The sequence below is a fragment of the Struthio camelus genome, chromosome 14 (genome assembly GCF_040807025.1).
Source record: "Struthio camelus isolate bStrCam1 chromosome 14, bStrCam1.hap1, whole genome shotgun sequence".
Taxonomy (NCBI): domain Eukaryota; kingdom Metazoa; phylum Chordata; class Aves; order Struthioniformes; family Struthionidae; genus Struthio; species Struthio camelus.
Window position 1 is genome coordinate 9616911 of NC_090955.1, and position 24657 is coordinate 9641567.

The following is a 24657-nucleotide window of genomic DNA, read 5'->3' on the forward strand; positions in this document are numbered from 1 at the left end:
ACAGAGGGGTTTTCTCGCTGTTGCGAAGGGCTCCGGTATCAAATTTCGGACACGCTCGCCTCCGCTTGGCCCCCAACCCCGCTCCGGGCAGGCCCCAGCCCGGCCGAGCCCCGTTTCCTCGCCGACCGCGGCGCCCCTTGGGGCCTGAAACCCCCTGCAGCGCCCCGGGGTGGGGGTGCTCCCCGCCGGCACCCCGAGGAACCACGCCACGGCGGGCTGAGAAGGGCTCGGCCTTGGGCTGCGCCGCTGCAGCGGCGGGGGGACGCGTGGCATCACCCGGCGGAGCTCTGAGGTGGGCAAGGACCACCTGACAGGGGGCTGCTGCCGGCCGCTGTCTGCATCACCTGCCGTGGGCTGCGGGAGGCTGGGGCAGTGGGGCCAGCAGGGCCATGCGCCACTGCACCCGTGCACCAGTGCAGCCTTCTACCATTTGCACCCACGCACCACTGCACCCATGCACCAGTGCAGCCTTCTACCATTTGCACCCATGCACCACTGCACCCACGCACCATTGCAGCCTTCTACTGTTTGCATCTGTGCACCATTGCAGCCTTCTACCGTTTGCATCTGTGCACCACTGCATCCTTCTACCATTTGTACCTGCGCACCACTGCAGCCTCCCACCACTTGCATCCGCGCACCACTGCATCCATGCACCATTGCAGCATTCTACCATTTGCATCTGTGCACCTTTGCATCCGTGCACCACTGCACCCATGCACCACTACAGCCGCCTACCATTTGTACCTGTACACCATTGCAGCCTTCTAACATTTGCACCCGTGTACCATTGCATCTGTGCACCACTGCACCCGTGCACCACTGCAGCCGCCTACCATTTGCACCTGTGCACCACTGCAGCCGCCTACCATTTGCACCTGTGCACCACTGCAGCCATCTACCATTTGTACCCGTGCACCACTGCACCCGTGCACCATTGCAGCCTTCTACCGTTTGCACCCGTGTACCATTGCACCCGCGCACCACTGCACCCGCGCGCGGCTCCTCAGCGCGGCCGTTCGCCACGGCGCCCCCGCGCGACGGCGCCGAGCCTCCCGCCGCCCCTTCCAGCTTGACCTCCCCAACATGGCGCCGGGGGAAAGCCGCCTCAGCCGCTTTCACCGTCGCTGTCGCAAATAAGCGCCGCACACCTTAACCGCACTTTACGGGAGGGCTGTAAAGGGCTGAGGCGGTTGCCGGTGTAGCCGGCCGCCATGGACCGGAGGAAGAAGCCGCTGGACGTGGCCGCTTCCTCGGTGCGTGAGTGAGCCGAGCCGGCGGGAGGGAGACCGGGAGGCCTCCCTGGGCCCCCCCGCAGGCGGTGGGGGTGGTGTAGGGCGGTCAGGTGGGCCCCGCGGGCGGGCGGGCCCTGGCGCTTGGCTGCCCGCGTCGTTTCCAGGGGCGGGGGACGGAGCGGCCCGCCGGGGAGGGCGGTTGTTGCCGCTCCTTGACCCGACCCGCTGAGGTGCGCGGTCGTAAGCGCGGATAGCGGTCCGGAAAGAACTGCTTTGTGTTGTAACGCCGTGAGTGGCAAAGTCTAAAGTCGCTTCTTGTTTTTCTGAGGTTGCCCGGCGGGCGGGGACGTGGTGGGTTTAGCCCCCTCGCCTTCCTGACCCCTGGGCAGTTAACTTGAGTATGCCAGAGCTGAGTTTACTGCCATCCTTGATGTTGATAAAAGTTTAGCGTTAGGGCGTGAGGGAGAAATGGGAGGGTATTTCCTGATTTGTCCTAAAAAACAGGAGAGCCATGTCATAGGAGTTGAACCTCTGGAGCTTATAGCATGGTGAAGTGATGTTCTCCTGTTCTTCGGTGCTTAGCTGATGAAAGCATTTGTGCATTTTTCCAAATAAACAGTTAACTTAAACTATTGAGCATTATATATGAAATAGTTAACTTTTTTTTTGGATGATTGCTTATCAACGTTAAGAGAAAAACCCTGGTTTGATTTACACCACTGTTCATCATTGTTACAGGTACCCAAAACACAAAAGCCTTGGGACAAATATTAATATCAAAGTCTCCACTTTCTTGATCTGATACACGTCTATGTAATTTGTCTTCTATAGGCCATGCAGGAAAAGTGACACAGTAACCTCTTCCATGCTAGATTTTTGAATGTAGGATAATACCCCTACTGAGTGAAGTTTCTTAGTAACAGATGAGATGGAGATTGTCATAGACTGGAGTGCTGCATCTGTATTTAAAAAAACAAAAAAAACCCCAAAAACTAAATGCTGTGGGAAAGTACATGTATTTTATGGACACAAACTTTTATCAATGGATTCTCTTCTGAGACAGAATTTTATTCATTACCTAATTGCTAGAGGTTTCCTTTTCAAATTAAGCAATACAGTTACTTCATTAGTCCTTCTCTGTTTGTTTGCCTCTAAACAGGGGCTGGTAAAATCTGTGTGGGATTATGTCTGTCCTGTTCCCATTAGATAGTAAAGTATCGAGGATAACTTATTTTGTTATTATTATAAATCCTTAATAATAAACTGCGATCTGTGTGGGTTTTTTTATTTTTTGATTACTGTAAACTTGAGAATGATGTTCCTGTTCAGATCACTGCTTCCAAGTTCCCCATGAGAAATGCAATGAAATGCTCTTATAATTGTAAATGCCAGATTATTTTACCAGAAATACTATAATAAAACAGTAAGCGTAATTGGTGTGGGCGTGCATAATGTGTCTTGCTTATTTATTTTGCTGCTCATGTAGTTGGTAGACCTCAAAGCAGAACTCTTCCGAAAGCAAGAAGAATTCAAGAAAGAAAAGCTACTGAAAGATGCTGGCATCTCTGCAAAGCCCAAAACCTCTAATAAGGTAGAAATATTTTTCCATTGTTGCTTTTGTCATTCTTTCTCCTTAAACTAAGAAAGATTCAAATCATTTAAAAAAAAAAAAAAGTTTCCAGTGTTGTGTTTCTTTCCAAATGTAAAATCTTTGTGATGAGGATGTTCTTTAAATTTCTGTCAACTACTTTCCAGATGAGATTTTAGTGCATAGCTGAAAACTCATCTCATGCTTATGCCCATCTAAATCATCTCTTAATCTCCGTTCCCCAGGGAGCCACAGCTTTTGTAACTGAAAGGAAAGATATTTCTTTTTCCTTATGCTCTCCCTTGAAGGATAAGAGGCTCTCCCAGAATCAGTGAACCTCCTTGACAAATATTCTGCTATCTATTCCTTTGTATTGTGGTGAATGATGATGAACACGCAATTCTCTCTCGCATTCTATTCTTTATTGCGTTTTGTCTTCTATTCATTCTGTAGCTCTCCAGTAGAAGAATATAGTATCCCTGCCATATTTGAAGAACATGCAGCTATTTACAGTGCTATGATGTAAACAGGCAAACTGGTTGTATGTTAGACTTGAAACCGAGAATAATAGAGAATATAAACTATTCATAGCTTCGTTATTACTTTCATAATGGGAAAGATGATTGTTAGTAATTTTTTTTTTTGCTTTTCAGCTTGTAATGCAATGTATGCAATTGTAGCACGTACCTACTGCATTCTACTGCACGGTAGAAACAGTCTCAAATCGAACATGCTTAAGATGTTATTTACCAGTCTTTCATGATTTATTTTCAAAGTTTGCAATATGCAATTGAAATCTTTTTTTTTTTTTAAATCATTATTATTTTACATTTTGTTGTTGTTATAAAATTGTATCCCACAGAAACCAAGTATTTGGAACAAACAAAACGTAGGAGTTGCAAATCGATCTGAGAAAGATGTTGAGCAGAAGACAGAAGAGGACCAAACACTGGAAAAATCAAGGTAATTCTTAGGCTGTGTAAGAAATGAAGGCTTTGCAGAATATGTTTTTTAACGTTTAGAAAAGATCATAAAGTGAATTACATATGTATTGGGTCAGCAGTCCTCATTAGATCAACAGATCAGAATTGGCATCAGTTCTGTGATCTTTACCAGTAATGTGCAAATTGCATCCCAGCAGTCTCAGCCTTATATTATCATAACTATCTAAATATGTCAGGTAACTTATTTTTGAAAGCCATCTTTGGAAGTAAAAGCTGAGGCACAGGTAGCCACCTCAGAATGTAGAGAGTTTCCTGGATTGACAAACAAACAAAGATGAGCCGTTTTCTGTTTGTTTGTTTTTGGCACGGTAAATAGGATTTGACTCAGCCTCTAACTGGGTTGGTTGTACAACAAAATATACATTGAAAATATAATTTATAATATTTGCTGATTGTAAGCAGTTCCTACTTCTACCACTCCAGAAGCTAGCTAAGGTTTTCTTCAGTTTCTAAGAACAAGCCGAACTGTCTTATATCTTTTGGGATTTTTTTGACTGTAAAGCAGTGTTTTAATATCTCATATCTGCAAATAGTGGTCTAGCCTCCGTTATTTAGCTGACAGATCAGAGTAGTCATATAGAGGTAGAACATTTGTGACTTCATGTTCCTGCCTACTTGACAAATTGCACTGAAGATGAAGTCGGTAGCTTCATTAAAAATATTTTTCTGTATCAGCTCTGGAACTGGATATCTGTGTGTCTTCAGAAATAACAGTTAAAGTTCAAAATCATAGCTCAGCTTCTCTTAAATGTTTCCAGCACTCCCAGTACTTTCCTGTTACGTTTATCCAAGGATAAATTGATCATTTTGAACTGTTTGGGACTGGTGAGATTACCAATTCTTTTTCTCTGTCTCAGGAAGAAACTAGAAGAGAAAGCAAAGCTATATGAGAAAATGACAAAAGGCGACTTTCCAGGTGAACAAAACTACTCTATAATGGGAGGGGGGTTATTGTGTTGTGGGTTTTTTTTTTTTTAATAAATTTGCTTCTGAAGTTCACTTTAAAAGTTAGCCTTCCTGACCATCTAGAAGCTGGTAACTGCTACGTTATGAATTTACTGCTTGTTGTTATGGAAATAGCTCTGTATCTTAGAGGGCTGGTTCTAGCTGGTTTTGCAGTCACATCCTCGGCAATGTCTCTCGAGCTCATTTACAATTCAGTCCTGCAGGCCTGAAGCCTGCAGTCAGGCTTCATCTGCTTTAGGCACTAGTACTAAGTTGGGCTAGAGCTACATTAGCTCCCTTTTCTAACATTGTCTCCTTATAAGAAGGAAGGTTGTTGTGTGGGGTTTCTTTTTTTTTTGTTTTTTGACGTATTACGCAAAGTGATTGGCATGGGTTATTTCCCTATGGAAGGGAGCAAAAATATAAGTACTAGGAAACAAAAAGCATTACTTTCTGAAAAGCAGTCGGCCCTAGTAAAGCACCATAGGCTTGTTTCCGTCAGTCACTAAGAGGGTGAAATATATTCTGTTTTTTCAGTACAGAACCTTAGAAAGAACAAAACTATTTTATCCTTCATCATGTAGTCTTTGGATTTGACTGCTGGTTTTCTGTGCTTTCTTCTAATTCTTGGACCTTTATGAGAAGAAGAGGAACAGGAGGGGAGCCTGGCTGGCCTGTGTGTGAATGCAGCTAATAGGGTTAAAGTCTAATTTGTCCCTTTCTTCTTGCACAAATTCAGTCCCTTGCGTGAAGTAATTACTAAAATACAAGTCAGACTTCCTTTTGCAATTAACTTCTAGTGTTTTCTTTACTCGTGTCTATCTTTGCCATATATCACCCCACCACTTTTCCCTCCTTTGGAGAAAAGAATTCTAGTGAGTGCCTAGTTGCTGTCAACATATCAAATATTAAGCATTAAATGAGTATTTTAACTATTAAGTTAAGTAACAAACCATATACTTCTGAAATAGTTAACGAGCAGAGAATATTGGAGCACAAAGACTGCAACCATTTCCGTATTGTACACGAATGATTAATTGCTTTAAAAAACCCTGAAACTTCTATTTAGAGATAGAGGTTATCACTGTGGAGTCTGTTTATAGTTCCAAGTGTATTTGGCACAAAATGAGATTAAAGTATTCTCCAGTAGTATGGTCAAGGGCATTGCTGGCAACTGAAGAGCTGATTTCGGCTATCTGATATTGATTTTATGTTTGGTTCTGTTCTTTTTGTGCTTATTCTCAAAAAATTGATTTTCTGCTGTAGATGAAGAAACTGAGGATTTGTACCTTGTGGATTTCACTCAGAAGATCATAGACAGACAGCGAGAAGTACAGGAACTGTATCAGAATGAAGCTGCTAGAAAGACTTTAGAAAAAGAGACAGATGATGAGGAAACTCAACCTGAAATGGAAATACCACCACCCCAGGATCCAGACGAAGAATGGTTGGTACTACTGAGTGCGCTCAGCTGTCCTGACTGATTTGTTTCTTGATAATTGCAGGAGAAAATAATCTTATTTCCCAAAGTATGTGGAGTAGGAATATTTTTGGTTAATGCTACATGTTAGGAAGAGGTGGCAACGTCCTTTTATTTCATGTTTCTTTAAACGACGTTCCTTTGCATTACTTCCCTTTCCGTATGGGTAAAATTGCAGTAGAACTTACACCCAGGATTTTTAGAAATATCAACCAGGGAAATGTACCGTAAGTGAGACCCATTGGAATATTCTCTCTTTATTTTCTTGTAGAGTTCATGGTAGGTCTGCTCTTAGCATCGATACAGTTTTATATGCTTTAGTGTCTTGCCTTGAAATGTACTTTAGCAAAATATGGGGGTTTTACTGCATCTATCTTCCCTTGTCTAACTGCATGTGACTTCCAAAATGAGCAGTTGTTTTTGTTGTACGATCCCCTTTTAAAAGAGAGACCCTCCAACTGGAGAGAGAACGTGATTTCCAGATTTTCTTCCACAATTTAACTGCAGCACTGCAATACCTTGTGTGAATTTTCTCTGACGTTCCAGGTAGCTACTAGTTTTTCCTCAAAGAACTAATTGAAACCAGTCTGGACTAAACATCTTCCTTGCTAATTTGTGAAAAATGCTTATGCAACAGGGATAATCAGTTTTAAAAAAAAAAAAAAACCAACAACCAGTATGAAAAACAGCACTATGGTTCTCCAATTTATTAGACCAAGATAAGATTTGCAATCAATTTTTCAGAATAAGTTGGGCGAGTGAATCCAGGTTCCCCAAAAACCGCTACACTGGAAAGGCAGATACACCTATTACTAGTATCTAATTGAAATCCAAGGTGAAACTATAAAGCAGTGATCTAGCTAGGGGCTCAAACTGCTTTATGCTTTCATCACAGTTAAGTGTTTGGAAATTTAAACTAATATGTTTTATCAATCACATGGTGCTTTTCTATCCTTGCCTACCTCTCACTTCAATGACGTGTAAAGGATAAAACTAACTACAGTATGAGAATCCCTATGGAATTAAATCTTTTTTTTTTTAATATTAATTTATTGCCAAGCTCAGTGAGGCTTTACCCTAATGAGGATATTTGGGTGCTAACATAATTGTTGCTAATTATTCTGCAGCCATATTTATATCTTTAGTATAGAGATTGCAGGCAGTGTTTTTTTTTCTGCTGGTGTTAGGTTATGATAAAAAAAAGAAGGGTTCTAATATTAAGCTGTGAGTATCCTGAAAAATTAGTAAAAGACCTAACTTACTAGAAGCGGAGATCTTTAAAAGTTTGTGTTTTGGGAGCTAGATTGCCAGTCGTACTTTTTCACCCGTGATATGAATTCTTTAAGATGGGATAATTGAAGCAGCTTGATGCTAAAGAACTCTCTCTAACGTTATTGGACAATAAGTATGGTTTTTTTATCTGCTCTTTGACAACTGTAAATTAAGTGTTTAGTACTATGAAGAGTTGCATAAGAAGCATGGTACGTGCTTCAAAGGAACATTTTGCTGGAATTTTTGTCAGCCTTTGTTATGCCAGTTGAATGAACCCTTTCAGCCTATTGTAAATGAGCTTTAGACTGATAATTGAAATATGTTGTAGCAATTTAGTATTTGCAAGAAGTCAATGCTGCGTCATTATTTTCACCATGGGAAGCAAGCGTTAGGCGAAGTTTTATTTTGGTATGGAAGCTACATGACATTATAACTCTTAAACATTTTTTACGGCATCTTACTACCAAGACAAATGGTTGGCTGAAAGTGAGATTGAATAAAATAAACGTCTGTGATAAATCTGTCATATACCCTATTCAAAATGCATCTTTTTAACTGGAGTCTGTAATTGAAAGGTAGAAGAAACTGTCACACACGAAGAGGCTGAGATGCGATGAATACTCTTTGGAAAGTGTCACTGTTTTTTGTCTTCTGGTTAAGGGTTCTATAAATTGGCAAGCGTAAGTTCTCTGTGAAACTTCCCATGCTTTCGTTACAGGGTTGATTATGTGGATTCGTTAGGCCGATCTAGACGCTGTATGAAGAAGGATTTGCCAAGTCTGCTTAAAATGGACCAGGAACTTCAAGGGAAAAGGTGTGGTTGCTTCAACAGAAGTGCATGTTCCTTGCTTTACTCAGCATGCATATCTCTAATGTGAGGGAAAAGAGGCTCTGCTGTATTATCGCGCTCTCTGTCCAGACCTGTTGAAGCTATTGCTTTCTCTAGATTTACTTTAGACAGCCTTCTGCTGGTTACTTCAGTATGCCTTAAAAGTAAAAGGAGTAGCTACAGTGAAATTGTGCGTGACAGTGGTTTTATCAAAAACTCTCTATTAGAGATTCATGTAGTATTCCAAGGCTTTTATTTTATTTCACCTTGGCAGCTGACCATTTGAAATAAATAGCTGGCATATTGGTTTTAAATTGCAACAGATTGAAGGCCTTGGACATCAAATAAAATCCCAAATTAAATTTTTAATAAACTACTGAAGCACACTTTTTTCATAAAAATGCTGACTAAATCTAAAACCTTACTTGCAGAGTTTAGCTTGACCAGAGAAATGTTAATAAATTGACTTAGCAGTCTGTCAGGTATCCGATGCATCTTTTGAAACTGTGGTCTTTGTAGAGAAATTGTGTCTTATTATACCTTTCAAAAAACACCAGAAGAGTGATTCCTGATTCTGAATAAACAGGTTATAGGTTTTTAACAGATCCAAATTCATGATGACATTCAAAGTGAATTTATTAGATCTCCATTTGTTTTTGTAATTACAGCTCTTCTGTTAAAATTACTACGATAGCACTGGGAATTCTTGTCAGGAAAGACTCTAAAGGCACCTTAACTGAGCCCTTACCGTTGCCAAAATGAAAATTCTTTCACACTGAAAATCCGTTAGTGTGTTCTGTGTATTTTAAGAATAAGATAGAGAATAAAGGTGTTTTGAAATTGTGGTGTCTGCATGAACATGGATGACAGTGTGCCAGCAAAACCTGCTTTAGCTAGACTGTAAGAGAAGAGGAGGATGCTACTTCCCTTGTGAAAACAAAACTGTTTCCCATATTGGGTATTTACATCTGGCCTGGGCATTTAGAGTAAACTAATAATAAAAAAAATTTTTTATTTCAAATATTTTTCACTTTCATATGTTACATTTAAAATGTTTCTGTATGCAGTTGCTAGCTTCCGAGCAGATGCTGATAAAAGTGAATACTTATCTCCCATTCTGTGTTTTCATAATGGATTTCATAAAACCTCTGAAAATGATAGTTTTGTTCTTTAAAGAGGGTTTTTTTTAACAACATATTTTACTAGTACCTTGTTTCAGAGGCAGTATTGTGCTTCTGTCTTTGCTTTGAACCATACTCGTTAGTGTTGCATCACCAACTAGTGCCTAGAACAGTATGCGTTTTTGTAAACGCTGCAATAGTGGATTAGACCCCGTCATACTTTCATCATTTGATACCAAAGAACCTGCAAGTTCTGGTCTGTAATCCTTTTTTTTTTTTTTTTTTCCTCCTCCCCTCCTTATTTTGATTTAGACAAGGTCCTGATGGGAAGACTCTGTTATCTGAAGACATGAGAAGAGAGCTTCAGAGGCAGCAGTGGGAAAAAGAGGAAGAAGAAGCCCTCAGAAAACCCATGGGACCCATACATTATGAAGACATTAGAGACAATGGTATATTTCCATACTTTACATCACTTATCTTCACAAAGAGGTTTTATAGGAAGCAAGGGAATAGTTTCTTTTGTTGTTGTTGTCTTTTTTTTTTTTTTTTCCTTGTGCCTATATGACAAACTCTAGGTACATGTTAAGCCACGTTTGTAATAACCTTTTGAGTTACCAGTACGTTAATCTAGAGGGATTCTTTTCCTCAAATTGTATTGTTCTCAAATGTATTTTTCAGTTTTCATTCCTTCCTCCTGCTTTCTCCTTCAGGACACTTCACTTCATGCATCATCTAAAGCTATCCTGTGTGGTGTGTGTCGTTTGGAGTAATTCAGTGTGTGAAAGCAGGGTGCATGATGCTTGTAGTTGCTGTAGATTGTAAACTGAGTGTAACACTTTATTGACTCTTTTCTCTTTTCAGAGGCCAGACAGCTTGGTGTTGGTTACTTTGCCTTTTCTCGTGATCAAGAACTTAGACATAAACAAAGGGCAACACTGGATATGCTAAGAGAGCAGGTATGAGTTTAAAAAGCAAATTGACATACGAAGGCATCAAGTTGCAGTTACCAGTGTCTTTAGCTTGTTGTGTGAGTATTGTGCTCAGCGATTCCTGCAGTTGACCGCAAAAGAGGGGGGACCTCTCTTCCCCTGTTGAAACATGGTGCCTGATAATGACTGCTTTTAGTTGTTTATTGAAGGAAGATATGCAATTGATTATAATAACACAGGAAGGTTAATTCATGTTTTTCTTTACTGTTAAGACACTTGATCAGAGAACTAAACGTGAACAATTAAAAGAAAAAAGGAAGGCAGCTCTAGAAGCAAGACTATCTAAACTTAGAGCACGGAAGGCGAAGAGGTTAAAGGAAGATGGATTAGAGGAAGAGGGAGACCAGCTGGAGAGCGGAGGTATGATATGTTGTCGTCTTTAAGTAAAATATTTGCTCTCTCAGCTTACGCCTGAGGGGATGGTCACACTCTACTTGGTTTAGATTTGGACACTTCAATATATTGGAATTATGTATTCTATAAATGCAATTAGTATGACTATTGAAATAGTAAGAGTTCTTATAACGGGGTGTAGGTATAAAATCATGCCAGAAGTAGCTTAATAATGCAGGAAGAAATATGTGATGTCATGTATGGATTTTAGTTCTTTTTGAATTCCTGTCTGACAGTAGGAATTATGCAGATTAATTATGCAGGTTGAAGTTAAGCTGCTGCCATTTTAGTGGGGGTTTTTTGTTTGTTAGTTTTTTAAGATGAGCTGAGATAGAAAATAGTAACAAATTTTGATATAATCTAATACACAGTCTTACAGCTGTAGAGCAGTCTCTTAAGTTACGCTTTCATAAAACTTAAAATAAAGGTAGGTGGCGATTAAGGACCAAATGGTGTGTTTAGATTGTTGCGTGTACCCTTTAGAGGGAAGAATTTTGCTATTAATACTATAACTTGGCATAGTTACACAAAAAGACCCTATTTTGTGATGTGACTTCCTTGTGAGTACTCTAAAAGATGTAGCATATACAAATGGGCATATCCCAGAGCTTGCTTATATCAGTGTACAAAAATATTCTTCAAGTGTAAGAGTCCATGGCTAAATGAAATAATGCCCTGTTTACTGCAGAAATAACTTGAGCGTAGATAAGTCAGTTTAACTTAGGTGTGGCCTTTCCTACTCTTTTTATACGTGATCCTTTCAAGGCCTGCTAACTGAAGTTCACTGCTACTTCCCTGAAGTCCTGTCAACGCACATAAATGCTTCACTTGAATGTTGCCTTAAAATTAATGTGTAGGGAAGTTCTGATAACAGCTTTTCTGAGGTTTACCTATAGAAGGCATACAGCCGGACTTTTAGTATTTCGGATGATGAATTTGAGTCCTAATGCCATCTCCCTGCATCTCCTTCATGCCACTACTTGTCACTTGTATTGCCTGTTTCCTGCTCTAAAATGTAGCTCATATTTAATTGTGTCAGAATTCTGAGCAAGTGGTTGAATGTGAAGTGTTTTGGAAATGAAGAATGGTGGCGTGCCACCGCTAGCTGTTTCTGTTGTTCAGAAGAATAAGAACGTAAATTGTTTTCTCTGAGATTACTGAAGTGGAGATGCACACTAACGTTCTTGTTATTGCCTAATTTTCTAGCTTCAGTATAATACTCAACACATTTTGGAGGGGGAAAGGGGGGCTACTGGGCAATAAATTTTTTTTAGCATTCTCTTTGGTACCACTAGAAAGCTAATGAACTGTCTTTTGGTAGATTTGTGTCTTGATTATCTGGCTTATCCATTATCTTTTCTGAAATAATATGCAGTAATTTGAAAAAAAAAAAAAAAAAAAAAAACACATCTCCCCACTCAGATGCATTTTATTATTGGAATGAAATTAGATAATACTGTAAGCTCAGTAAATGCAAATAACTATTACTTGCCTATCCCTCCTGTGAAGTTCAGATAGGAGATCTTGTATTAATAACACAAACTATTCTCTCATTCTGTAAAGATGTTACTCGCCCAGTACAAGCCGAACCGGAAGCTCCGAGAGTTACTGCAGCAAGTAGGAAGGTAGAGGTCATCATCCAGGAGAGACGAGATACAAAGCCTGGTGTGCCTTATGTCCGAGAGTGGGATAAAGGCAAAGGTAAGGAAACATAGATTCAGAAGCATTGCTTGGAAGTAGTGTGTACACAGCTGTTTTCATCCCTCTTTGATGACAAAGTATGATAAGACTGAAAAGTAATGAAACACTTTCTCCTTTTAAATTGATGACTATCTAGTGCTAAATGCAGTGATTGACAACGCATGCCATAGTGCCAGTAGCTGCATAATATCCCCTAATTTTATCTTCTATGAGTTATTGCATTTCTGGATGATCCAGGGAGCTTGACAGAATGACAAATTTCATAGTTCATGAAATTTACTATCTTTCAGTCTAATCTTCTCTTGATATATTACTATAGCTTGGGCTACTTGATGGCAGAATGAAACACAATGAAACAGGTACAGGATGATAATAAAAAGTGATGCAAGCAGTGACCACTTCAGTGCCAATGTAATGTGTAGTCACTGTATCTAGGAGACTTCATGGAATAAATGAATTATAGGGAGGAACTTGGAGGAGAAGCGAAGAGATGGTTGGTATATAGAGAAGGGAGATTTGTTGCATGATTATCAGAAGGGTACAATTACCATGAAATTAGATGCACACAAGAGACTAGAAGAAGAGAAAGTATTACTGGGACTTGTCGCGGATATTTAAGTTGAAAAATTCAGTAAGTTGGGAAGCCATATTACTGTTGTGTTTACCTCACAGCTGAAATGTATTTCACTGCTAGCCCATTTAGATATACTACATGGTTACACCCATTTTTACCAAACTACCAGATATATGGGAAAGTTGACAGTGGAATTATTTTCATTTGTATCAAAGAAAATCCCTCTTTAAATCAGAAGGCTTAGCACTAGTTTGCCTCGGCACTACTACAGTGAAAAAGAACTACATAATTTGACTGTTCATTTTGAAGACAGTATTTGTCCAGAAATGCTCTTTGAAGAAAATTTTTTTTGTCATTAGTGGACTTGAGCTTCCACTTCTCTCAAGCTCCGTTTCTTACTTGCTTGCACAGGTATCCGTTTTGCTGTCCCATTTGGAAGCACCTTCCTTGTCACAGCATCAAGTGATTGGTCTCTTCCAGATCCTTTCCAAACTCATTAACTCACGTTCACCATTAATCTAAGCTCATGCACGTTCTTCCTGTAGCCTGATGCCTGACTTCTACGAAAAAGCAAGCAAGAACAAGGCAAAGCCCAGAAATGTCCCCCGTTAGTGGACTCCTATAAAAGCAGAACTCTTCTATAGATGCTGATGTATTTCCAGATGCTTTTTACTTTTCACTTACTCTAAAACGTGAAGTAAAATAACTGTAACTCATGTTACTTAAATTTTACGCAAGCCTCTAAATTATTATGAGATGGGATAAACTGAACTTCACAATCCCTTAGATGATTTCTTCCTTTCTGTTTAATATTTTTACCAGACCAATGGAAGAAGTCCCCTCTGGTTAGAGTTATATTTTGCTACATCAGACAGATGTGTAGCCATTCTGTATCAAAAGTTTGTACTTCAGCTCTTACAGAAATCTTGGAAGAACTGAATAGTGAAAACTTGTTTACTCCTTTTTAAAAAGTAAATTTTGGGGGCATCTTTGAAAGTGTGGTGATTTGGAGTTGTCATTCCATTGCAGTACTTCAGAATTATATTTGTCATGCCATAGTAGCTAGAATATCTACCACTTCTGCTGAAATGAAGAAGTTATTGTTTTTTCCCCTGTGCCCACTAACAGCATAACCCATTGGGATACTGAGATAGTCTCATAATCTCCATCTTTTAATAACTAAGCTCTTAGTGCTTTGATCGGTGTGTGCTTTGATTCACCTTTAACTAATTAGCAGTTTTTCATAACAAGTGACCAGGTTGTTAAAGGATCTTAAAGTGACTAGGATGAGTTATTTATTAGAGGATGATGGTTATCTTTAACACTCAGTGGTTTAGTTTCTGCTGTATAGAGAAAATGGACTATTGGCTTAGCTAACAATTAGTACTCGATGGGAAAGTAACTTCAAACTGGTTTTGAGCAGCTGCGTCTTCCCTGCTTGCTAATTCCTGTGACTGCTTTTCTGACTCATCTTCAGATGCTGAAGTCTATGTTCAAACTACCATTTATTTGTTTTTGACAGAATTGATTTTTGGACAATGGTCAAAGAAACAAGAAGAGCTCAGAGATGAGCGAGATCCAGAATTTGCACCACCTTCTGATTACTTTATGGGACAAAAGAAAGCTGATAATTGCAGTCAGAATTTGAACAGTCCTGAAGCCTCCCCTGGAAAACCAGAACAGGAGACAGCACAAAACCAACAGTTGTCATCACAGCAGGCCAGCAACAGCAGCACTGAAGATATGCCACCATCGGCACAGGCTTACAGCAATGATGTCCAAGATGTGTCGGCATCAGTAGAGACCTGTGGCAGTGATGCTCGAGATGTGCCACCATCAATGGAGGCTGACAGCAGCGGTGCTCAAGAGGTGCTGCCGTCAGCACAGGCTTACGGCTGCAACGCTCAAGAGGTGCTGCCATCAATGCAGGCTTACGGCTACGGCGCTCAAGAGGTGCTGCCATCAATGCAGGCTTATGGCTACGGTCCTCAAGAGGTGCCAATGCAGGCTTACGGCTATGGCGTTCAGGGCATGCTGCCACCAATGCAAGCCTACTGCTATGGCGCTCAAGACATGCTGCCTTCGATGCAGGCTTATGGCTATGGCGCTCAAGATGTGCTGCCGCCAATGGAGGAGTACAGCTGCGACGCTCAAGATGTGCCACCTTCAGCACAGTCCTACAGCAGTGGCACTCAAAATCAGGAGCCGCTTTACCAAAGTTTAGACGATATGCTGTCATATTACAGACAAGTGACTTGAACTGAGCAAAAGTACGAGCAAGAATCATAATTTAAAGGACTGAAATAGAATTATGTTCTAAGCACGACTATTATTTTCCCACATCTGGGAAAAATAAGTTTCTGTAAGTAGATCTGAAATAAATCTTCTGCAGACCTAAGCTATTTTACATCACAGCTATACATTTGTCCCCTCAGAAATTTACTAAAATTTGATGGGTTTGTTTCAGCACGTATTTAATTTAGCACACATTTCATTTTTATTCTTTGCAATTTGTGCCTGAACTTTGGGGTTTATTGGTAGCTTTCTCTCAAAAATAGGAATTCTTACTTTGCGTTGTCACTCTTTCCCCCATTAGCTCTTTAAGCCCCAGGTAGCTTCTAATTCGGAGGCACTACGAGTCTGGTGGTATCTGTAGAAGAAGTATTGAAATGTCAGGCCTTTTGCTGCTAAATACAAAGAGGTTTTAAAAATGTATTACCTACTTAATCTACTGACTTTATGGATAGGAAATGCAGACCGTCATCTAGCAGACAGTTGTGGCATGTAGTTCAGAGTCGCAATGTCTTCTGCATTCCTGAGATCTGTATGTAACTTGTAATTCTGTGAAGCAATTCAGAGTTGGAGAGAGGCACTGCAGAAATCAATAAATAATGATTGTTAGTCCAAGCATAAGTGCTTCACTAAAGTAGAAGCCTTGACACCAGAAATTATCATCTTACTGGTTTAGAAAATGCTCTGGTAGTTCTCAAAGGGCATTTTCGTTGCAACACTCTGTTATATTTTTGGCTTTATTTAATCCTTTTTTCCAAAAACTGTGACGTTGCAATGATGATATAGAAAAGTAGGCTGACCCTTCCCTTACCAAGCAAGCTTCTATTTCAATGTCTTAATTCAGCTAAATGGTGGGAGTATGTATTTACCACTTAGGAAATGAAAGTTCTGATTTCTGAAGGCAATTTAGAAAACCCATTTGTATTTTAAAAGCTCATGAAAAGATAAACGCTGGAGAAGTGGGCTGGAATGGGCAATTTCATAATTATGTGTAAGGTTAAATAACAACGATACTGTCAAAATAGTGAACGTTTGAACCAAATAGTGAATTGGCCGAGGAGACAGACAACGTGCTGCTTCTGTGTGCTTCAGGCGATCTCGGGCTGCTTTGCGAAGCCTGGTGTATAGCAACGTCTCTACCACAGGGAAACCACAATTGGCTAAACTGACCTGTTCAAGGTTGCTGAACAAACCCAGCAGCATGCAGAACGCATTCACTATCCTCAGACTTTGTTTTAACCTCAGCTAGTAAGCACACTTCTTTCCTTTCTGCCTTCCTGGCTTTTGCACGGGAATTTGTAGAGCAGGAATAACGTCCCACAAGAACACCCATGACACCGTTTTTAAAGCAACATGCTCCCTTCAGTCTTTATCATATACCAAATTGCTATGAGATGGGAGCTTTATAACTTTGGGTTTATATGCCTCTAGTCAGACCTGGAACTTGTGGGTAGCATGGCACAATTAAAGGCAACACCCATCTGAAGCACACAAAGTTTAGCAACAGTGTGCTGTTTTTACTGCTGCTGGCACTGACCTGAATTTAGCTGTTGAACGTGAAGTTAGGTTTGTATTTCTTCTTTTTCTTAAATATCTTCAATGTGGGTAAAGAATATAAATAGCCATTGTATGCTAATGACTAAAAGGAAGAGGACAATATTACAAATCCATCTGTTTATACCAAATGTAACGGCATCAGTGTACAGGTTTTTTATTTAGTGATTGGTACAATCTCAGATTAGTCAATATCCATCAGGTGGCAGTCTAATCTCCTGAATTTGCTAGAAGAAATTCTGCTGGTGGATACCTGTTTATTACTTCATGGTAACACTGGAGTAGTCTGAGTCTGATCCCAGGAAGAATTTTTCAAATGCTGTGTCACCCCACGTTTACTTTAGAGTTTAAAATTGTCTTGTTATAGCAGCTTTGTTCCAGAAAGGTAAGAGATGGTCAGAACAGAGTTTGAAATTTGAGTAGCTAGAAGCAAAACAGTCTTCCTGCGCTGCCCCTGCTTGTTGAACTTGTAGTTAGAAGCTGAGGAGAAACGTTGTAATGCTTAGTAAATGCGAAGTGTTTGGCTGCCCTCAAGAGTAAGCAAGGCAAAACCTAGGTGCTGAATTTAGTTATTTGCAAAGACCTTACAACTCCCTTAGGGTACCAAAGTACTTTGAGTAAGTTACCAAGCTACCCATTACCAAATTCTGCTGCTGTGCTTGGCTGAGGGATCACCACCTTCCCACCTCTTTCCGAAGACTATAAAAGGTTCGGTTGATAGATGTTCTCACGCTTAAGCTCTCTGAGAGGTGTGGTCAGTTGGGTATGGCTGGAACATGTGTAACATGCTGACAGAAGTGACTTCATGGTGACTATCATTTTTGAACTATTTAATTAGGGCAGCCTGGTTGTTGCAGCACTAGCCCAGGAAATAAAGGACCCAATTCAGACTCCCCCTGTCAGTCTGGGAGAGCTATGTCCCAGTGATGTACCTTTTGTGCCTGTGAGTGAATGGTAAGTTTGGACTCTTATTAAAAAACAGCTTTGCTCTATGTTGGAATAAACATCCTGGAATAAACATCCAAGATTTCACTTGTTACAAGCAGTTTTAATGTGTGAGGCAGGGGAGACTTGGTTTCCAGATCAGAAACACTGCTTATATCCCCCCCCTTTTTTTTTTAAAGCAGGTAATGCTATTTAGTAGTATTTCATGAAATCTATTTGAAAAAAACAATCCCTTTTGAGAGATGCTTAACTAACCTTTACTTAAGTTTCGTAGCAAGAAAGAATTTATTACTGTAGTTTCTCAGCTCCTACAAATAGGTAAGATCAGACTGAACGTTTTTGCTGTTTGAAAGAAGTTGGGGGGAAAAAAAATCTTTAAAAGCCATTGTCTTTTCTGACATTTGGGTATTGTTTTGTATCTTTGAAAGGTCATTACTCAGAAACCACCCTAATGCCCTTGGGAAACAGGGATCCAATTGTTATCATTTCAGTTTGGCAAAAAAGGAAAGCAAGATGGCGATTGACTGAGCTGCTAAAGGCCACAAAGGAATCGCCGGTCCATGCTCAGCTAGACCCAGGAGCCCTGTTTGGACTGCTGTTGCACCCCTATCCTATTGAGACCTTCCTCTGATTTTGTTTGTTTAAGGCAGCCGTAGGAAGAAGAATCAACTGGAGCATAAAAGCAGGAGAAACTCGCTGGCGTGTGTCGCAGCTCTCCAGGCAGCGCAGTTTCGGCACGTGGGTGCGGGTGCACAGTGCCCTGTACCACAGGGCTCAGAAAGGGCAGTTCTGGGCCCTTGGCGCACGCGACTGTTGAGGTTTTGGAATGTCAAACGCAGAGACGACAGCCTGTTCCTGCTAATAACCATCACAGCACAGCGGCTCCCTGGCTTAGCTGTTCGTGAGGTCTTTTTTGTTCAGGAGTAGGCTGCATGTAATGCTCTGGAATGTGAAGCATGTTAAACATTCAAGGTAAGAAATCCCAATGGTATTTTTCAGGGAAAAGGAGCTCTCTAATCTGTTGAGTATTCCCATTTTTTAGTGTTTTATTTTTGTCCTCACTCGACTGAGGTATAAAATAACCCTGTTTTTCTTTAACAATCTTTTATATTGTGTGTAGCATTCTCTAGAAGTCTACTATGGAATAAATAGAAGAACTGGAGCAAAGACACTTCTTGAACAAATATATAGCTACACTTAGGAAACAAAACCTAGCAATATATATAACCCCATATGTATAGGCTGTGAAGAGGATGGGTTATTTAAGAAGGCAAGACAAAGAGCAAAGAAACATTTAGAAGCGCTAAACTGATTTTTCTCAGTACAGTGTAACTGTAGAATCTATCACAATTTGCTCAAAATAGCTACCTTATTCAATTAGGATGGAAAGCACAGCCTTAAAGGATCTTAGAACGAAGAGGCTGGGTCCAATTAAACTAGAAATGTAGATCCCCAGCTCCTTTGAAAATCTCAGCCCAAATGTTTGCTACTTGATTATAAAGGGTTATAATGCAGAGAGAGGTATTTGCAGTCTGTGTGACTGGAGACAAGAAAGCAGCAAAGTGCCTTGGCTCTTTTGGACTCTGACTGAAGACGGAGTAATAGAAGCAAACAGTCCCTGAGTCAGAAGTCCCTGAGTCTGTGCAGTCCTGTTAGACACATACATAACTGTGGGATTGCACATCAGAATTAACTGCATTTGAATATAGATGTGAAGGATTTTAGGGATGTTTTGGGTTGTGTTACTTCACAATTCCATAGTCATTCTCAGTCTAGAATGAGTATATTACAATTATTTATGAATTACTTCAGAATAATATTCTGAGGCTTAAGATAATGCTGTTATCCCCATTTTGCAGCAAGAAGAAAATTGAAATGCAGGGTGTCTTATGTCACACAGCAAGCCTGTGGCAGAGCAAAAGCTCAAACGTAGTTCTGCAGCCTTGCTATTATGCTAGAGAAATTTCCTGCTGAAGACCTCACATGAATCAGTAAGTGGAAGCCATTCAGAGTGGGGTACAGTTTCTTTGGAGCTGAACTAACTCCAAAAAGTAGGCAAAATATTTTAAAACATTAGAGCTTGACTTGAATTCATTATGGCCATCTTTATCCTTTGAGGGATTTCCCTATAAACAATATTTGCATCTATTTTGCTGTTTTAATCATTGCCTTCTGGGCTTTGTTTTTTCCGTACCCTTCAGATAGTGGGTTTTATATATATATATATATATGTATGTATGTATGTAACGTGGGTGTGATTTAGGAGCTGTATTATCTTGGTATTAGTTTAAGACAGAGTTGGAACTGCATTAAGAGATGAATGTTGCTTATAACATAGCATTATGTAAAAACATATTATCAAAGAGTTCTTCTATCTGCTTCATTTCCATGGTCTAGTATTAAACATAGGAGGACTCTTGGCCAGGAAGGTAGTTCAATGTCTACATTAAACCAAAGCCTAATGAGAACAGCTCTCCCACAGCAGGGATCTGTCACTTTGCCATTTGATCTCCTTCCCTCTTGTCTTGATTTTTTTGTCTGAAATGCTTTTGCATTTTTGTCCCATGTTGTGGAGTGCAGACTTTGTCTGGAATGACTCGTGGAAGAGTGAGCTCAAGTATCGGTTTCCCTTTTGCTCTATTTCACTGGGGCCACCTAAAGTTAGGTTCATTGTAATCAGCTGCCTCCTTCATCTCATTTAGTAATTCCTGAGGCTAAGAATTGCATATTGATGCACTGCCAAGGTTGCCTTGCCACATGTTCTGGCCAGATCTAGAGGATGTTGTCTCCTGTTCCCTCTTCTTCCTCGTTTAACCCCCCTCCCCCCAGATATCTGCTTGGACTTTGAAGCCAGTGGAAAATGGCTGTGCACTTGGGCTATGTTTGTAAGGATCTGCCACCATCAGTGTATGACTGATTTAAGTAATGAAAGCTTGTGGTTTTCCTCTCCTCGTAGCACGCGGAGTTGTGGGCAGGTTGTATCTACGGTTGCATTTTACGTATAGGAACCCAGCTCTTCCCCAAGAGGTGCTCTCGTTGCCCTCAGTGTGGTTCATGGAGCTGGGGCAGAGTCCCTGGCTCTTGGGCAACATATCTAAGGTATCTTTGTCCCATTTTTTTTGTCCCTTTTTTTAAATGTGTGGATGTTTTTGTGGCGTGTGTTTTTTGCTTTGTGGTGGTGGTGTTTGGAGGTTTTTTGGTTAAACAAAATCATCTTTGTCCAGATGCAAAGAGCTTTCAAGCATGCTTTAATTTCAAGTTTCACCTGCTTTATCTGGCTGGCAGGACTCAGCAGGGAAGCACCTGTACAGAAGATAATTTTCTTTGGGTCACCAAAGGCTGGATTTCTCCCCCTTTTTGGGGATCTAGAAGAGACTGTTACTGATAAGCATTTCAGCTGAGGCTGTTGGAAGGGATATGAATTGAGATCTGGCTGTAATTCTGTAATGTTGTGCACAAATATTAAATCAATCAAATTCTCCTTTTAACTGTTTTTAATGCAAACGGCCCTGAGTCCTTCAGTGGCTGGGAGGCCTGGTCTTTATCTCCCAGTCCTATCGGTAGCTCTACTGACGTAAAAATCTAGTGCTGCCAGGCCCTGATGTCTCTCCGGTCTTGTAATAGAATTGGAACAAGATCTTCCCCAGTCTCCCTTTCTTGGTCTGCTGAAATTTTGTTTAAAAGTTATATCCTTCCTTGTCCCAAAAGACCCAAGGTATGGACTTTGCATCTTAAAGTTGTGAAAGAGGTTAAACAGAGGCAGAACAAATGTAAAAATGTACCAGGAACTGGTTAGCATATAGATGATTGGATCCTGTCAAAGGATTGATGATTGATGAAAAGATGATTGATCCTCCCCTGTCAAAGATACGGCCTCAAGTGGGCCACAGAAACTTGAACTTGCATAAAAATTCAATTGAAGTTTAACAGACCTAGCCGGAAGTTTACTTTGTAATTAAGAAAGAGCTGTGCTTGCTTTCTCTAATTTATCCAAATAAAATTTATTTTTCAGTCAGAAGTAAAACGCTATTTAGTAAGCATCCAAGGAAGAAAAATAACTCCTATACTTTTTCAGGAAAGCTTTAAAGTGAGTTTAGTCTCATCCAAAGAAAGAGATCCAGACGAAATATAGGCGGTTGCTCTAGTGTTGTGCTGCCAGCCCAGCTGCTATCCCGTGTCATGGCCTAATTTAAAGCAAAAGCTCCAGAAATCCTGGCCCAAATTACTCATCCGCTTGCATGTTGTCATAGGAAGGGCATCCGTGTGCCACAAGGGGTCAGGCTTATTTTTGAATTCACCTTGGGTGAGCTAACTGTCACCCTGCCAAGAGAAAGCGATGCTTCTGAGTTTTGTCCTATTGTTCACCTATCCTCCGGGTCTTCCCTAGAGCCCTGCAAGGTGGAGAAAGCTTCCTCGGAGGCGGTGATTGCACAGACAGCACATCTGTCTCTCTCAGCTAAATATCAGGAAATATTCCTCCCATTCCATCTTAGATTTGCCCATTTGCTGAATGAAATCATCAACCTGAAGATGGAGGAAGCTCAGCGGCTGGTAAGGGTCACTTTATGCTCCTTTTCTCTCACAACTGCAGCAGTGGGAACCACCTCTCATTGGGGAAACTGTGCTTGAACCTTAACCTTCCTGTCACTAAGGGGGATGCACTATGGTTGTGGTAAGCGTAGTCATGATCTCAGCACCCAGGTGAGGGCACTTACATATATGCACTACCTTTGACCAGGCAGCAGTACGTTTCCTTTCCTATATAGGAGTGCAATCATGCTAGTAAGGTCAAGCTATTTAAATCGTGATTATCTGTTGTATAGCCAGCATGCTCGACTGTTTTTCTGCCCTTTGAGGAAAATCTCACACTTTCTGTAGGAGATGACTTACTAAACAGGAATTAAATTTTAATATTTTTTCTCATTTTTATATTTGTTTCTTAGGTTACAGTTCTGAAAAGACTGCTAGGAAGGCTCTGGAAATGGGATCTCTCTTTCACCTCAACCAAAAGCAAGAGGCAGCTGAATTAGTATCATGAAAACTCTAGAAAAAAAGGGTGGAGAAGGAAAACTATGGCCAACTGTTTGAACACAAGGTTAAAATTGCACTCTTTTGTGGTGTGATGGAGGAAAAGGAGCCTAAAATCAGTAAGGCTAATGGCTTTTCCTATGTGTCACTTTTTTCTGAAGCACCTCAAAGGGGCTTTTCCAAATACTAACTCACCCCTACAACAGCCCATTGAGGTATCTGTCTTATAGAAGGAGAAGTTGTGGCGCTGAAGCACAGTGACATTTGGTGTCAGGGGCTAGGAACAGGGCTATGGCTTTTCACTGCAACCCCCTCTTCGAACCAGCATAGCCCCCCAGCCCCAACAAACACACATACGTGTACTGGCACACTGCAAGCAACAGAACAGTTTCCCGCCTGGGCTAGGAAAAGAAACAAGAAATCTTTCTCATCTTCTTTGAACCATATCTTCTCACGCTAGCCTCTCAGCGCTGCAGAAAATTCATAGTGAGAGATTTTTTTCAGCCTGCCCCATGCTACACACAGACTAATGCCTTTGAGATGTTTGTTTGAACCCTCAGAGTAATCTAGGTGTTAAAGTCAGCAGTTGCTACCTGTTTCAACAGAGCTGTTTGGGAAGGTCAGCACGGACACACACCCAGGGTAAGAACTCAAAAGAGTCAGTGAAATAAACTGTGACTTATACTGAAAGGTCTTGGCAGGTTTGAACCTGCCTTCCCTGGGACTCTCCTCTCACTTTATTTTGCAATTTATTGCTTGGGAGGTTTCCTTCAGCCTTCCTTCACTGTGCCTCTTCTCTTGCCCCCTCTGCCCCACAAAGGTTCCCCAACATTCAGGACAAAAAGGAGTCATGATGCTTTTTGGGCAGGTAACCAGGGCGATTGGAGCACCAGGCCTGCTGGGCAGGCTGTGGTGCTTTCTTGCCCTGCAGGCTAGTCATCCAGGTGACTTGCCAAGCTCATGCATGGGCAAAAGGAAAAGTGAGGAACAGAGCTCATGTCTCCAGCTCCCCAGACCAGGCCCTCACCTCAGCACCCCTCTTGGCTCAGAGCTGAGATATCTACATTCTAATTTTATTTTCTTATTGGATGCTTCTTTGTATTCAGAAGTTAATCATTTTCCCTCACTAACCTCTGCTTTCCTTCTCCCTCCCCATTTTTTTAATGCTTTCCCCAGTACCACAGGCTACCGGCACGAGTAGCCCCCAGCCAATGCCCCACAGTTTCACCTGGGCTCTGCAGCGTGCTTCAGTTGCTCACTGTCATCAGCAGAAAACAGAGTGCCAGCGCTGCTGGGTGAGTACAGTTCTGAGCACTTGCTGCTGCCTCAGTTTGAAGTGGGGGCCTGGGGAAAGGCGAGGAAGAGTGACTTGGCCCAGGCCAAACAGGAGGCCAATGGAAAAACAAACAGTTGGATCTGGGGAGTTCATAGGACTCCCTTATTGCTTTTGCAACTAGCAATGAAATCACAGCAATCTTATTTGCAATCTTCCCTCTTCTTGACATTTTCCCTCTCATACTGTAGTGTCCCCTATGTACATGTATTGTCTCCTATCCTATTCAATTAAAGCTAGTTAAAAATGCTTTCCTTTTTCTGTAAAGGAATAAAATGGTTCTGGTTTTCTCTGAAAAATGTTCTTGTTTGACAGGCTGTAATCCTAGTAGCTGAGAGTTTCAGCAGAGCAGAAATGACTCAGAAAGCAGTTTG

The 24657-nt window shown here is 41.0% G+C and overlaps 1 protein-coding gene across 3 annotated transcripts in view; it reads left to right on the plus strand.

The window, feature by feature from the left end:
* Nucleotides 1-1145: 1145 nt before the first annotated feature.
* Nucleotides 1146-24657, plus strand: part of CCDC174 (coiled-coil domain containing 174) — a 28608-nt gene continuing 5096 nt past the window's right edge. For 2 of the 3 annotated variants that reach the window (XR_011134582.1, XR_011134581.1), the window contains exons 1-16: nt 1146-1256; nt 2722-2826; nt 3686-3786; nt 4685-4743; nt 6039-6219; nt 8243-8338; nt 9787-9923; nt 10336-10430; nt 10676-10823; nt 12420-12557; nt 14654-15493; nt 17816-17931; nt 18569-18894; nt 22416-22473; nt 22866-23592; nt 24127-24245. Coding sequence is in view for 1 of the 3 variants with exons in the window: in XM_068907614.1 (XP_068763715.1) it covers nt 1215-1256; nt 2722-2826; nt 3686-3786; nt 4685-4743; nt 6039-6219; nt 8243-8338; nt 9787-9923; nt 10336-10430; nt 10676-10823; nt 12420-12557; nt 14654-15390 (1839 nt within the window). In the remaining 2 variants the exon portion in view is untranslated. Of the gene's footprint in view, nt 1257-2721; nt 2827-3685; nt 3787-4684; nt 4744-6038; nt 6220-8242; nt 8339-9786; nt 9924-10335; nt 10431-10675; nt 10824-12419; nt 12558-14653; nt 15530-17815; nt 17932-18568; nt 18895-22415; nt 22474-22865; nt 23593-24126; nt 24246-24657 lie in introns of those variants that run through there. The other variant, XM_068907614.1, reaches the window with a different exon arrangement.